General features: G+C 43.2%; 1 protein-coding gene across 2 annotated transcripts in view; it reads right to left on the minus strand.

Annotated features, from left to right (window-relative positions):
• Nucleotides 1–4,781: 4,781 nt before the first annotated feature.
• The window catches only part of DCUN1D5 (defective in cullin neddylation 1 domain containing 5), a 29,165-nt gene continuing 19,684 nt past the window's right edge, over nucleotides 4,782–14,262 (minus strand). For both annotated transcript variants that reach the window (XM_075851536.1, XM_075851537.1), the window contains exons 7-10: nucleotides 9,741–9,849; nucleotides 8,492–8,596; nucleotides 8,089–8,191; nucleotides 4,782–6,881 (exon numbers count right to left, since the gene is read on the minus strand). In XM_075851536.1, the coding sequence (XP_075707651.1) occupies nucleotides 6,823–6,881; nucleotides 8,089–8,191; nucleotides 8,492–8,596; nucleotides 9,741–9,849 (376 nt within the window). In that variant the 3' untranslated portion in view covers nucleotides 4,782–6,822. The remainder of the gene's footprint in view (nucleotides 6,882–8,088; nucleotides 8,192–8,491; nucleotides 8,597–9,740; nucleotides 9,850–14,262) is intronic.

Consider the following 14,262-nt stretch of genomic DNA (forward strand, 5'->3'; position numbering starts at 1 on the left):
CTTTAGGATCTGGACAAAACGGAAGGTAGAATTATTTCTTGTTCCCTATGGAAGGCAGTAGATACTTTCGGAATAAAGGAAGGATCTAGCTTTAGAATGATCTTGATTTCTTGTACTTTTAGGTAGGGTTCTATGACCGACAGAGATTGGATTTCTCCAATCCTTCTTGCTGAAGTAATAGCGACTAAGAAAGCAGCTTTTAGAGTTAAAAAATAATGCATATTAATCGTGTCGAGCGGCTCAAAAGGGGGGATCGATGTTCAGCTAAAGGAGTATTGAAAAAAAATACTTAGGGATGAAATCTGCACTTTTAAAAAGGTACTAGGGCTAAGCCCTTTTTTGAATCCAGATTGTAGAAAATCTAGGATTTTCGCGATGTTGGGAGTAAAGGGGTCTGGTCCTGGATCTCCATACCAGGAACGGAATTTCTTCCAACTTTTTTGAGGTAACTTCTTTAGGACTTGATAAGATAGTTGAAATTACCTCGTCTGACAAACCGTAGTTTCTCAAGATCTGCCTTGAGAAACCACGCTGACAACTTCAGACTTTCTATTCCCTGAAAGAATAAGGGACCCTGGGGGAGAAGATTCTTCTTGACTGCGAGCATGATATGGTCTTCCAATGCTAGGTACTTTACGATTGGAAACCAACTTCTTTTTGGCCAATAGGGAAGAATAATGATGAGCTTTGTCAAATCTTCCTGGATTTTTCTTAATACCATTGGTATTAGAGGAAACGGAGAAAAGGCATAGGCCAGATCCATGTCCCAGGGATGGGATAATGCATCTACCCCCAATGGGTTGTCTTTGAGATTTAGGGAGAAGGTCTCTACCTGGGAGTTTTTCCTGGTGGCAAACAGTTCTATTTGTGGCTAACCCTATCTTCGGGTTAAGGACAGAATGGTCCCTAAACAGGGAAGTCTTTCTCCAGGGTCTACTTTTTCCCGACTCAGAAAATCTGAGCCTTTTAGGTGGACTGCAGAGACAGGTAGGACATTTTCTTCTGCCCAACTGAAAATGTGTGTAGAGAGGGCCTGAAGAAGAGCGTGTCTTGTTCCCCCTTGATGGCAAAGAAAGAACACCGCTGTTGTGTTGTCCGATAAAACCCTTATATGCATCCCTTTTATAATGGGTGAAGCTCTTATAAACGTCTCCCATATGGCTTTTAGTTCCCTGAAGTTTGAGGACATAGTCTTCATCTGAACATGCAGTTGCCTTGAAAGTGCCTGTCTTGGATTACCGACCCCCACCAGTGTTTGCTGGCATCTATGGTAATTACCACATAAGGAGAAGTTCTCCAGGGGACCCTCTTGCTTATGTTTGTGCAGACCCACCAATGGAGAGATGATTTCACAGTTTCAGAAATTTGAATTCTTGAATTCAAGGAGTCCTGTTTTCGATCCCACTGGGATAGGATCAGATTCTGTAAGGGTCTGGAGTGAAATGTACTCCATGGAATAGATTGGATGCAAGACGGTCTCATTCCCAACATCTGCATTCCTTCCCTTATGGAACAGGAGCTTTTCCTCCAAAATTTCCTCACTTCTGTCAGTAGAAGTGTTTCTCTCTTGGGAGAAAGGAATGTTAAAAGGGAGAAGTCTAGTAGCACTCCTAAGACCACCTTCTGTTTTTGGGGAGGATGACTTGACTTCTGGAAGTTGATTATCCAACCCAATTCCTGTAGTAGGGAAAGAACCTGTGACCGATGACTGTCTAAGATAGACGGAGTGTCTGCTGTCAACAGGAAATAGTCTAAATATGGGATAATTACTATGCCCTAACTTCTTAAGAATGCCATAATCTCTGCCATCATTTTTGTAAAAATTCTGGGGGCGGAGGAAATGCCGAAGGGGAGGCAGACAAACTGGAAGTGGAGAATGGAAGGACCGTACAGAAATCGCGAATCTGAGGAATCTCTGGTAAGCGAGTTGGATAGGGACTTGATAGTACGCATCCTTTAAAAATCGATCACACACATTGATGCCTCTTCCCTTATTAGAGGAAGTTGATCTGATAGACCATCTTGAATTTGCAATATTTTACCCATTTGTTCAGTAACTTCAGGTTGGTTATTGTCCTGTAAGAACCGTTTGGTTTCTTGACTAAGAAGATTTTTGAATAATGGCCCTTGAATTTTTCGTTGTGGGGAACTGGAGTAATTGCTCTCAATTTGAGCAGTTTCTGGACGTCCAGGATAATAATCTGATGAAGCTCTTTTGCTTGGTACTTGATTAGAAATTTCTCTGGAGGAATGTAGGAGAATTCTAATTTGTACCCTTCTTTTAGCATTTTTAGAACCCAAGGGTTCTGGGTTATTCCGGTCCATTTGGAATAAAAATTTAGGAGTCTTCCCCCCACACTCTTGGCGTCATTGCTTTGAGGGCTGAAATTAGTTATTGGGGTTAAGGAGATGTGCTTGACCCCTTACTCCCTTGGGGTAACTCCAGCGACCGGACTTCCCTTTCCCACTGTAGCTCTGTAAGGTTGGCTCACTCTGTTGGCGGAACCTCCGAAACTGAGGGGGTTTTTTAGGTTTCTCTTCTGGAAACCCCTTTTTCCTATCCGCTGCGCTCTCCAGCATGTTATCCAGGAGAGGACCGAACATCAGAGAAAGGGATAGAACACAACTTGTTCTTGGACTTCGTATCTCCTGACCACATTTTGAGCCATAATGCTCTTCTAGCAGTATTTGAGAGCGCTCCATTCCTGGCAGCAAATCTAATGGATTCTGCTGAAGCATCTACCGAGAATCCTGTTGCTAAAGGGTAGAGATTCTAATAGATCTTGTCGTGATGTCTTCATCATCAAATGGGTCTCCAGATGGTTTAACCATATAAAAACATTGCTCTTGCTACAGATGTGGCCACAATACTCGTAGAGATCAAAGCGGATGAAGATTCTCAAGCTCTTCTCAGCAGCCCGTCTGCCTTCCGGTCCATGGGTTCCTTCAACTGAGAGGAATCTTCAAATGGGATTGTGTTTTTTTTTGTTTAGCAACCCTGGCTACTGGGACATCTACTTTTGGGATCTCATCCGAAGATTGTGTCTTCTGGATCAAAGAGAAGTCTGTTTTTAAATTCTCTTGAAATTAAGAGTCTTTTTTCCGAATCCTCCCATTCAGTCGTTACCATTCTCTTGAGATTTTAGTTTATCTGAAAAATCTTTGTTTTCTTCTCCGATAAGCCCCCAAACATCTCATCCTGGATGGTATGGGGGTGGTCTTCTTCGGGAATATCCATGGTCTCCCGTATTGCCTGGATTAAGGTATCGGACATCTCAGAAGAGAAGAATTTTTTTTTTCTCTTGAGTAGATGAAGTTGAAGGCAAGAGTTCCTCTCCTTCTAACTCACCCTCCGATAAGTAATAACACTGGTGGGCAATATTTTTTGTTCCACTTCAGTCCGTGACCTTTTTGCCCGGGAGTGTGAGGGAGTTCCTTGAGGAGGGAAGAGGGAGGCTACTAACTGACACTTCTTCACAGCCCTAAGTTCAGACATAAATGTCGGTTGTTCCTCTTTTAGTAATTTTGCAACACAATCTGGGCACAATTGTTTCCTATGTGACTGACAATTTTTTCGCACAAGTCACATTTTTTAACCTTTTTATCAGTTTGTCTCAGAGGAATCTTTATCCTAAAGAAAACAGAAGGCAGGTAAAGTATGGTGTACTTACATGAAGAGTCATAACCCTTACCCCAAGGGTGAGACTTACGTGACCATGGGACATATCCGGAATTCTGTCAGAACGAGGAAATTCCATTACCGCAACAAGTAACAGACAATGCAATATCCAATCAACAAGATATAAATCCAAGTTAGCGGTATCAGCTCTAACTACATACCTGCGCGTGTCCCTTTAAATACGGGCGTTTTGAATTTCCCGCCTTCCAAGATGGCCGCGGACCGGAAGTAGCCCGACATTTCCGGTCGCGGCTATTCGATTGAGGTGCGGCCGCGTCATTTCCGGCTATGCGGCGCTTACGAGGATGTTTTGCCGGCGCTTCCAACCATATGGAGCTGCCGGTCCCCGCATGGTCACGCAGACAGCCCGAAGCCTGCTTGGGAATCCCGAACCCCGCATACTACCGGAATCCTACCTAGGATTCCTAAGCTAGGTGTTTTAGGTTGGGAGCTAAGGTACCTCTTGTTAGAGGGGTATTAGCCTAGGCTTAGGAGCAATAGAAGGGGGGAGTGCACGGACTCCCCAATCTTGCCCCCTGCCCGAGTTTTCTCCTGACCGCACCACAGGAGCGACGTCTCTCTGCTCCTGACCCGTGGGGGGTGGGAGGGGCCTTTTAACCTCTCTGTCTTCCTGTCCCTATAGAGGTCAATAGGGCAACCTCCTGTGGTGCTGCCATGAGGGATGTACTGGAAAACTGTATTTTTACATTGTTGCTTGCATCTTTATTTTCAGAGAGAATCATAGAAGTCACCCCACAAGTCATGAGAACACCGCAAATTACACGCAGTTGTGTGGTTGTAAAACCCTGTCCATACTATTTAGCCACATCAAACGCGGTCTGTCTGCTTTGCCCTCAAGATGATTACTACTTAAACCCAATTTAGACAGTCCGATGAATGATCAGGTCACTGCCTCCCACAAGATTAGCGCACTCCTCTCCTGCTGCTGGGATCTGTCCAATGATCCGATTGGCTACAGAGTGTTCTATCCCCACCCACTTCAAAACACTATATACTGAAGAAAACAAAAAAAAGTCATTGAAAACTAGTGAAAGGTGACGCAATCAAAGCACAATCCACAAAAAGGAACATAAAAAACACGTTAACGATTCCAAAAACAAAATCTTTAATGTTTCATGAAAACTGAACAAACATTTGGACAATTTACATGACATATGGGAGAAAAAACAAAAGTTAAGAGCAAGTGATATATATCATATTTAATCTCCCTTTTATAACCCGCTCCGAGACTTCCATGAAAAGCCGCTGGTTGGGTCACTGCTCAGTTTAATAATGACTTCTGAAAATGAACAATAAATAAATGACACTGGAAGAACTTTGGCAAACGAGAAAATCTGCTTTACCAACAAGTGGACCTATAGCCGTGGAGCTCGGAAAGGAGAGGACGTCTCAGTGCCAGGATGAATGGGGCCCAGGAGTAGACAAGACACAGCTCAAAAAGAAAGGATCCTTCTATGTGACACCAAGTTTCATTAGTGATCCAGACAATTACTATCTCCAGAAACGATCCAAAAACCTCTCATGGATCATACAGGAAAATATTCATCAAAGCCTCTAAAATAACACGGAGCCAACTGCACGCACACACATAATTCATATGAAACTCTACCGATCCAATACGCAGTGAATATATTGTATCTTTATTTTATTCATCACCATACACCACGTAAGAATTTCATATCCATGTGCATCATAGGACAGACGGCCATCACAGCGAACAATACTGCGGCTAGTCACGTAGATAGGGATACGGGCACTATGGTTGAAGGAAACTAATGGGACTGCTTTGGATATGTTCTATGCAGGTACATCCATCCCTGTGCTGGGGGTAAAGCAGCATGACCCCATCACAAGTATATTACATATGTAGTCATGGAGTACCTATATAATACATATACAATGAAGAATTCATGGATGTACTTCAGTAATGCTCCCAAAAACAGTAAAAGTTGATCAGGTCTTTAAAAAGGGGTTTTGATGAAATTAGGAGTATGCTTTGTTTTTTACTGGAAACAGCACCACACTTGTCCAAAGGCGGTTTATGGTATTGCAGCACAGCCCTATTCACTTGAACGGAGATGAATCGCAATACCAGATACAGCCCATGGACAAGCGTGGCGCTGTCTCTGGAACAAAATAAAAAAAAAATCTCAGGCAACATCTTAGTGTACTTCCTTAGGGTGAGCATGAAGGACAAAATGCTTGAAATACGACCCGTTAATGGGAACTAACAACAAGTTAGAGAATTATTGATAATCCATATGCCAAGATGCGTCAAAGTGGGAATCAAGGATTTGAAAAAAGGGGTCTGCATTTTTCCAGAAATAGCACCACATTTGTCCAAGGGCTTTATCCAGTATTGCACCTTCTCTTTATTCACTAGTAATGGGGCTGAGCTGCAATACCATACACAGTCAGTGGAGAAGAGTGGCGCGGTTTATGGAAAAAAGCAGACCTATTTTTTCAAATCTTGGACGCCTGTAAAAGTGAGCACATTATTCTGTTAAATTCTTTTACCCCTCACCTGCTAATAGACCCTCTGCGTCGGTACTTGATGTGAAAGTAACAAGCCGCCAATATCGATAACAATTTAAAGACCTTCCAAGAAAACGCTGTGTCCAGTTATTGAAATGGTCTTGCCATAGTATTTATAACATTGCAATTGAAAACTGTCTGCACAAATATAAAATAAAAAATTGTAGGTGTACGAGGCTCAGGAGTTGTAATACAGATGTGACGTCTAACCCAAAGCAGAAGTTATTTTCAACCAAGACCCTCGCTGGTGCACAGATGTAAATAGTATGGAGACAACAATGCGCCAAATAACGGCTTAAATAGTTGTAACCCGGGAAACACAAAGTATTTACCATGACGACCCTTAATCTGTATTAAGACAAGTGTAAACGTCATTAGACTTTAAAACAGAGAAACTTCAGTGATCCGTCTGACGCAGGATCTTCCTGATTCCAAGTGTAACAAGAAAACCAGTTCCATTAAAAACAACAAAAATGCAAAAAAAAAAAAAGTAGAAGGCTTCCGTAAAGATGAGAGAATTCTTCAAACACTTCATGTTAGGGCATCAGAAAGTTAATTTTTTTTTTCTTTTTCGGGAACAAATTTTGCTATAATGATGTCTGGCGGACTTTATGCCACTCCACAAATTCATCCAGGAGAACAGGCCCTGCACAGATTAGGAGTGATTGTTATTTGTTTAATAATTAAATCGAAAAAAAAATTAATTAAAAAATAAAATTTTAAAGGGAACCGGTCACATTATAACAAGCTGCCTGCAGATCTGTCTACCTGTTCAGAGCAGGAGGCGCGGAACAGTTTGATACACATTTCAGCCAAAACATAAAAGGTGTTATTCCACGAAGGACATCTATCACCTATCCACAGAATAGGTAATAAAATGTCTGATCGCTGGAGGCCGCGCCACTGGGATCCCCACTGGGAACTAGAATGGGGTCCCAAGCAACCGGTTTCTCCCGACATGACGATCGCAGAGAGGAGTCTGAATGGAGCGGTGGTGGACCACCCACTGGACTCCTAAGTAAAGATAGAGCAGAGGTTTAGATCAATAAATTAGAATGAATATTTTCCCACAAAACGAAATATCAATCTGCTCAGCTCCTCCTACTCCCCTGTAACAAGCTGCCGGCAGATCAGATACAATTTTTAACTTCACGTTCCCTTTAACAAAACTATAAAAACAGTCACGAGACATAATGCACATAAGTAAACGACTCATCAATTCGATGGCACTGTCGTCTCAGCTTATTGGCCAAGAAGAATAATGTGAACAGAAAACCTTATGTATGTTGTATGCCATGTGATACTTTTTGCCCAATTAGTATGATGGGTGCAGCAGTACCTATAAGCACCATTGAAATTGGGCAGCTTTGTAATTTTATTGTATTACTTATCTTCTACTGATCCTGATTTATAGCCTATATTATACTCCAGAGCTGCATTCTCAATTCTGCAGGATTTGAAATCTCCCAGCATCTCTTGTATAGCACTAGTTCGAATGATTTGCATGCTGGAGAATGTCATTTTTACCTTACGCACTATATGGTAATCCGATGTAGGAAAAACTACCGGCCCAATACATTACAGGAGCTCAACTGAACGGTTAGGGGTTTTCCTGTCGACAAGCTTGCTGACGGTTTCAAATAGCAACCAGCAGAATTGTGCATGCAACTGTAAATTATAATAATACAGACTGCAACTTTGTATCAGTGCCAGATAACGAATGTAATATATTTCTCAAGTTACTCAACTTCTTCTGTAGATCATCTCTCTATTCACACGCATGTATACGAAGGATTACACTTTCCTATAACTCGCTCCCAAATTTAGGTCCTGAAAATTGTATAAATACTCACAGGCACCGTCTTCATCATAGTTACTAAGATCGGCGTTCACAGTGCGGCTGAATTCTAAAACGTTGTACCACTGGTCCTTGTTCATAACTCGGTATTTTGATTGCTGTGAAGCAGAAAATAGGAAAGACGTCGGCATTGGTGGGATTTTATTCAGAGGACATTTGTATCTGATATTCACTAGATGTTACGAAATAGTTTTTTAGATCGTTCAGCCGAAAGAAACCAAAAATATTCACACAAAGATATTTAATATTACATCCCGAAATATCATAAGCCCCCAATAGAGCGGTGAATTTCATGCGGTTACAATCTCTTTCCCACGGCAATGTTAGACTATAGAACGGCTGGAAAGAGACGCATGTTGTGGTAGGAACGTGCAGTCCCCATTTATCTTCTCTCTTACCTCTAAATACTGATGGAATACAGAAAACAATGGCCACGTCCTTCCTAGTAGAAGTGCCAACATGGATTTTGCTGTATCAAGATCCAGACTCCGTTGGTCCTTATCCTAGGATTTTGCATAAAATTATTCCAAAATTCAGTTATGCTTTCCATTGTAAATAAAGATTCAATGTAACAAAAAAAAACAAAAAAACAGTAAGGCCCAGTTCACACTTTTTTTTTTTTTAACGTAGATTTTGACACGGAAACAGTGTTGGAATCCGCGGCAAATAAACGGCCGAAACTGCCTCCCATTGATTTCAATGGGAGGCGGAGGAGTTTTTTTTTCTTTCCCGCAGCCGGTTTTAACCACGCGCGATAAAAAAACAAAAACCGGCACGCTGTTTCTTGCCACGTTTCCGCCGCTGACCTCCCATTGAAATCAATGGGAGGCAGAGGAAGCATTTTTCGCAACCAGGTCAAAAATCGGTCTCTAAATTCCTTCAGGAATTTTGAGGCAGATTTTTCAGCCTGCAAAAAAAAAAAAAAAAAAAAAAAAGTGTGTGAACAGGGCCGAAGGCCTCATTCACATCTGCGTTCGGCAATTCTGTTCCTCTGCTCCGTCATAGGAGCACAGCAACGAAAATATCGGACACACTGGTTCTGTTGCACCGGCGGCTAATGGAACCCATAGACTTTAATGGGTTCCATGAAGTTTCCATCGGGGAGTCCGTGGTTTTACCGCAAACCGAACAAAATGCTGCGCCATTTCCTGTAATTTCATCCGGTTCTGCGACGTAGGCCACTAACGTAGGTTCCATTGCGGATGTGAACGAGGTCTTAGGCTCGTCTCACATCCTCAAAGACCCACGTTTGGTGTATACTCCAGGAAAAACTCAGCATATACACCAAACCGATCTATAGTGCTTCATTCCATGCTTTCAGGAGATGCGTGGTCTACTATGCTTTTCTATGTGGGCAATACTCCCAACGTATACATTGACGGAAGGCTCAGACGGGATGTGAACAGAGGCCGAGAAATATAATGAAGAGTTATCTGCAGACGGTCTATTAGAGAGTATGAAATACATTTTGTATACCCGCCTCCTCGGTCATGTTATATATCCAGTGTTCAGACATTGTAGAATATCATATAGACCTTCCCATTTAGCGGACATGATTATATAATATAAAACACGGAGGTATGACTTCACTTTATCTCACACAAACATATAAAACCAGTGCCTACTGCGGATAATGCATGTACTTACCCTAGCAAAATCAAAAGCATATCGGTAAATATTCTTAAAGGCAGTGTTATCGTTCAGTTGAGCGCGGAGATAATCAAATTTACCCTGTAACTTCTCTGTACAGTCAGATCTTAAAACACAAGCAGAAGTACATCAGTATCAGAATCGCCTGGCTCATATACCCCTCAATAGTGATCTCATCACAGACAACCCCTTTAATAATGGAGCCGCAACCAGTCAGACGTAACCCCCTCATGGACCAAATGGACGTCCGGAGTCCGCCAGAGGGAGAGCTGCTGCTTGTGAGTGGCACTCCACTTTAGCTTATAGTGGGGGTCTTAAAGGAACAGTGTCATCACAAATAATTTTTTTATATGTTAAAGATGTTAGTGCCTTAATATAAACGTTTATTTTCATTTGTGTGTTTGTGTTTTACTGTTTCTTATTTTTACACTTTTTCTTCCCTATGGGGGCTGCCATTTTTTGTTCCATTTCTGTGTGTGTCGATTAACGACACACACAGACATGGAATACGGCAGCCACAGTCCCATAGGGACTGCGAACGGCTCCCGTCCCATTGACTGCCGTGTACGGCGTCTGTGTGGGAACTGCGCATGCGCCGCTCCCACACAGTCCTATTCGAAATTGGCGCCGTCCGGCGCCATTTTCCTGTGGACCGGAAGTCGCGGCCGGACAGTAATATTACTACTTCCGGTCGCGGCTTCCGGACTTGTGCACATGGAACAGCGGCAGCAAAGGGAGCGGACGGGCCGGAGGGAGCCGCGGCGGCAGGAGCAGGTAAGAGATTTCAATGTATGTTAGTGTTTGTGTGTGTTTACTACTGTATGTAAACCTACTACACTGTGGGTTACCTCAAAAAATGGCGACACACAGTGTAGGAGGTTAAACCTTTCAAACCCCTCGTTTATCCCGGCACTAGCCAGGATAAAGGAGGGGGGGATGCTGAGAGCTCACTAGAGCGAGGGCTTTTAACCCAATGTTGCAATTTTGGGAACTAGCTCCATCTAGTGACCAAAAATGGGTAGTATTATAAATTAGAAAAAATTTATAATATTACCTGGACTCGTGCAAAAAAATAAAAAAAATTTGAACAGTGTTTAATCACCCACACACTAAATGTTTAATTTTTTAAAAAAAAAACATGTTTTTCTGGCAACACATTCCCTTTAAGTAGTTAACTCCCTTAAGATCTCTAACTCCCATATACTATAATGCACAGCGGAGAGCAGGCGTGGCTGGCTTTCCTCTGCTGCTTCTTCCCTTTATGGCCACATCCAGCTTCTAGTGTACAAAAGGGATCAGGAGACCCCTCTTCTCCAAGGTGGGAAGATCTATCAGTTATTTATGGCATATGTTATGGACACTATAAAATGTTTGTAGTCAGTATACCACTTTAAGTACATGCAAATACTTAAATGTAAAATCTTCCATTGTTTTTTGGGTTCAGTTTTAACAGCGTTCACCGCGGTAAAGACGGCAAGTTTTTTTTTTTTGTATGATGTACTGCTTTTCTTTGTGGGATGAGGTGCAGTTTCTTTAATTGGTACCATTTGGAGGTACATACAACTTCTTGACCTCTTTTTAGTTAATTTTTGTTTGGGAGGCGAGGGGACCAAAAAAAAAAACCAGTGATTATGGCGGGTTTTTATCTTTTACAGCGTTTACCTTGTGGATTGAATATTATAATAGTTTGTACTTTTAAGGACGCGGTGATACCAATATTTTGTTTTCATTTTTTTTGTAAATTGTTAAAAACTTTAATTTTACATTTAGTTTTTTTGCCGAAATAGGGGACTTAAACATGCAATCATTGGGGGCGTGGCCGGATGTCTGCCTGAGTAGACGTGCTTCACAGCGCTCCTGAGCTCCCTGACTCCTTATCCTGCTGAAATCCCTGCCATCCTGCTTGATAAGTCGCCCATTAGGGCAAGACAAGTGACTATATCATCCCTTGTATCCCTACCTGTGGGTAGTTTCGGGGTCTCATGTTACGGGGCCTTCCTGGAGCGAGGCGCTTGTCGACAAGCAGCACTTCGGGTTGAGAGCGTGGCAGGTGGAAGTGAAGGGCTGCCTGCTGGAGTGTCGTCCTATTTGGGTCGGAGCTGGAGGAGGTTGGTGTCGGTGACTGCTGGCGGCAGGCCTGTTGATCCGGTGACACACCTTACCTGTGTGTTATTGCTATCGAGGTGGGTGCTGTGCTGCCGTTTGTGGAAGGTGTCCCGTTGGAAACGGGAGGATTCTTCCCAGGTGCCGTATATATCTCATCAGACTACACTATCTGTGCACTTAATACTGAGTACTTACTACTTACGCTGCACTGGGCCCGGCGCTGGTTCTCTGGGACGCCACGCACCCTTAGCTTGTGGACTTGCTCCATCCTGTGCTTCTGCTGACCCGCCATCTTGTGTATAACCTGCAGCCTTTCGTTTACAACATGGGAGGTAGTAAGGCTGTTGAAAAGGGGAAGACTAGATCCATGCAAGGCAGCTACATTCCCCCTTCTGATAAGGAATACTTAGACAATTTGGAGGAGAGTGCTTCTGGCGCTGCCGTGGCTAAAAATCAAAGCTAACGCAGTCAAGAAGCTGGAGTAATTTACTAGGCCTGAATGTCTCCCTGCCTGTCCGGACTCCTCTCTTTCCCTATTTGATGGCTCACTGGGTCCTCAGAGACCATCATCACCACAGGACCAACCTGTCTCTTCCTCACATGTGGATACAAAATTCGCTGAATTAATGTCTGCAATTACCTTTTGCCAATCCTTGCTGGTTACGAAGGTTGATGAACTGCGTCAAGACATTATCCTGAGGCATGTGCAAAAAGTGCGGGAACGCACTACAGAAACAGGAGCGCAGGATTTCGGAGGTGGAGGATACTCTACATCCTATTCCAGCTCAGATCGCGGATTTAAGGTGGCAAGTGGAGACCTCGGTCGAGCGGGCTGATGATTTTGAGAATAGGCTTAGCAGGAATAACATCCGCATAGTGGGGCTGACGGAAAAGTCGGAGGGCGCAGATACAGTATCTTTTCTGGAACAGTGGCTAAAGGAGACCTTTGATGCTACTGTTTTTTCAGCATTTTTCCCTATTGAACGTGCTCATCGGGTCCCTGCTAGGCCCGTGCTGTCGGGAGGCCCGCCTCGCCTGCTACCTTTCAGGGCTAGAGATGCTATTCAGGCAGCAAGGCACAAAGGATCTATCCTTTATAATTCCCAGCGGATTTCCATTTATCCGGACTTTTCGGAAGCAGCGTGTTCGAATTACGGAGGTCAGGAAGAAACTCCAAGAAAAGGGGTACAAGTATGCTATGTTATACCCTGCCAAACTGAGGGTGATTGATGGCCCGACAGATTTTTTTCTTTCCCCCACCGAGGCCTTGGACTGGGCGGCTGCTGCGCTTCGAGCCCCAAGATTGGACCCCCTGATTGCGGAGAGCTTCTGTCTGGAACTTCCCGTTTTGATATTTTTCTCTCTTTCCTGAAATATTACTTACTGTAATGGGTCGGTTACTACTTAACATTTGTATTTGCAATGTTACTATGAAAAGATACTGAGGTCTTGCATTGTTGTAATGCTCATTTTCTTATGTGGCTTGTCTCAACTTTTCTTTTTTCTCCCCCTTTTCTCAGTGGAGTCAGGTCTCGGGACTGTGCTGCTTAGTTAGCTGTTAGCTTAGTTAGGGACCAGTTCTCTGTTGTAGTTCAGTTAGTGGGTAAAGGTCTACACTAGCAGTGTTTCGTGCTTGACAGGGATTGTTGGTTGTCTAACCTATTGTATTTTATTGTACCGTTAATATGTTATGTGAGATGATTTAGTGTGTGAATGTTTGTGTGCTCTTCTCTTCTCCATTCCCCTCATATGTTAGCTCTAGGTCTCCTGCTGCTTTCTATTCTTCAGGCGTAATATGGCTCTAATTAAAGTCTTGAGCCGGAATGTCTGTGGGCTTAATTCTAAATTTAAAAACGGTCTCTTGTTTTCAATTTTCTGAAGACACACTCGCCCCATGTTATCTGCTTACAAGAGACACATTTAACTGGACAAAAAATGTTGGACCTTAAGCGGGCTTGGATTGCTAGAGGGTATCACTGCTCCTATTCTAGAGGGGTGTCAATCCTCATAGCCAAGAGTGAGCGCCTGGAGGTGTTAAGTAGCATGTGACTATTTTGGGCGTTATATCATACACGGTTCACTGCATTTTACTATAATTAATATGTATGTTCCCCCGCCTTTGGATCCTGCACGGATGGATTTGATAGCTCAGAAATGATCAGAGTTCCCTGCTGGCCCAGTGTTGTGTGGGTGACTTCAATGCGGTCCCTGACTTATCAATGGATCGTACGGGAGGTTCAGACCAGTCTTCTATTCGCCTTAACTCTTGGTCCTCAATCCTTCACTTGACAGATGTGTGGCGCTGGAAATACCAGTTTGAAAAAAGGTACTCATATTACGCCCATAAAACCTTCTCTAGAATTGACATTGCCATGGCGTCGCAGGACTTCTTATCCGCCGTTACTTCTCTAGA

The sequence above is a fragment of the Rhinoderma darwinii genome, chromosome 2 (genome assembly GCF_050947455.1).
Source record: "Rhinoderma darwinii isolate aRhiDar2 chromosome 2, aRhiDar2.hap1, whole genome shotgun sequence".
NCBI lineage: Eukaryota > Metazoa > Chordata > Amphibia > Anura > Rhinodermatidae > Rhinoderma > Rhinoderma darwinii.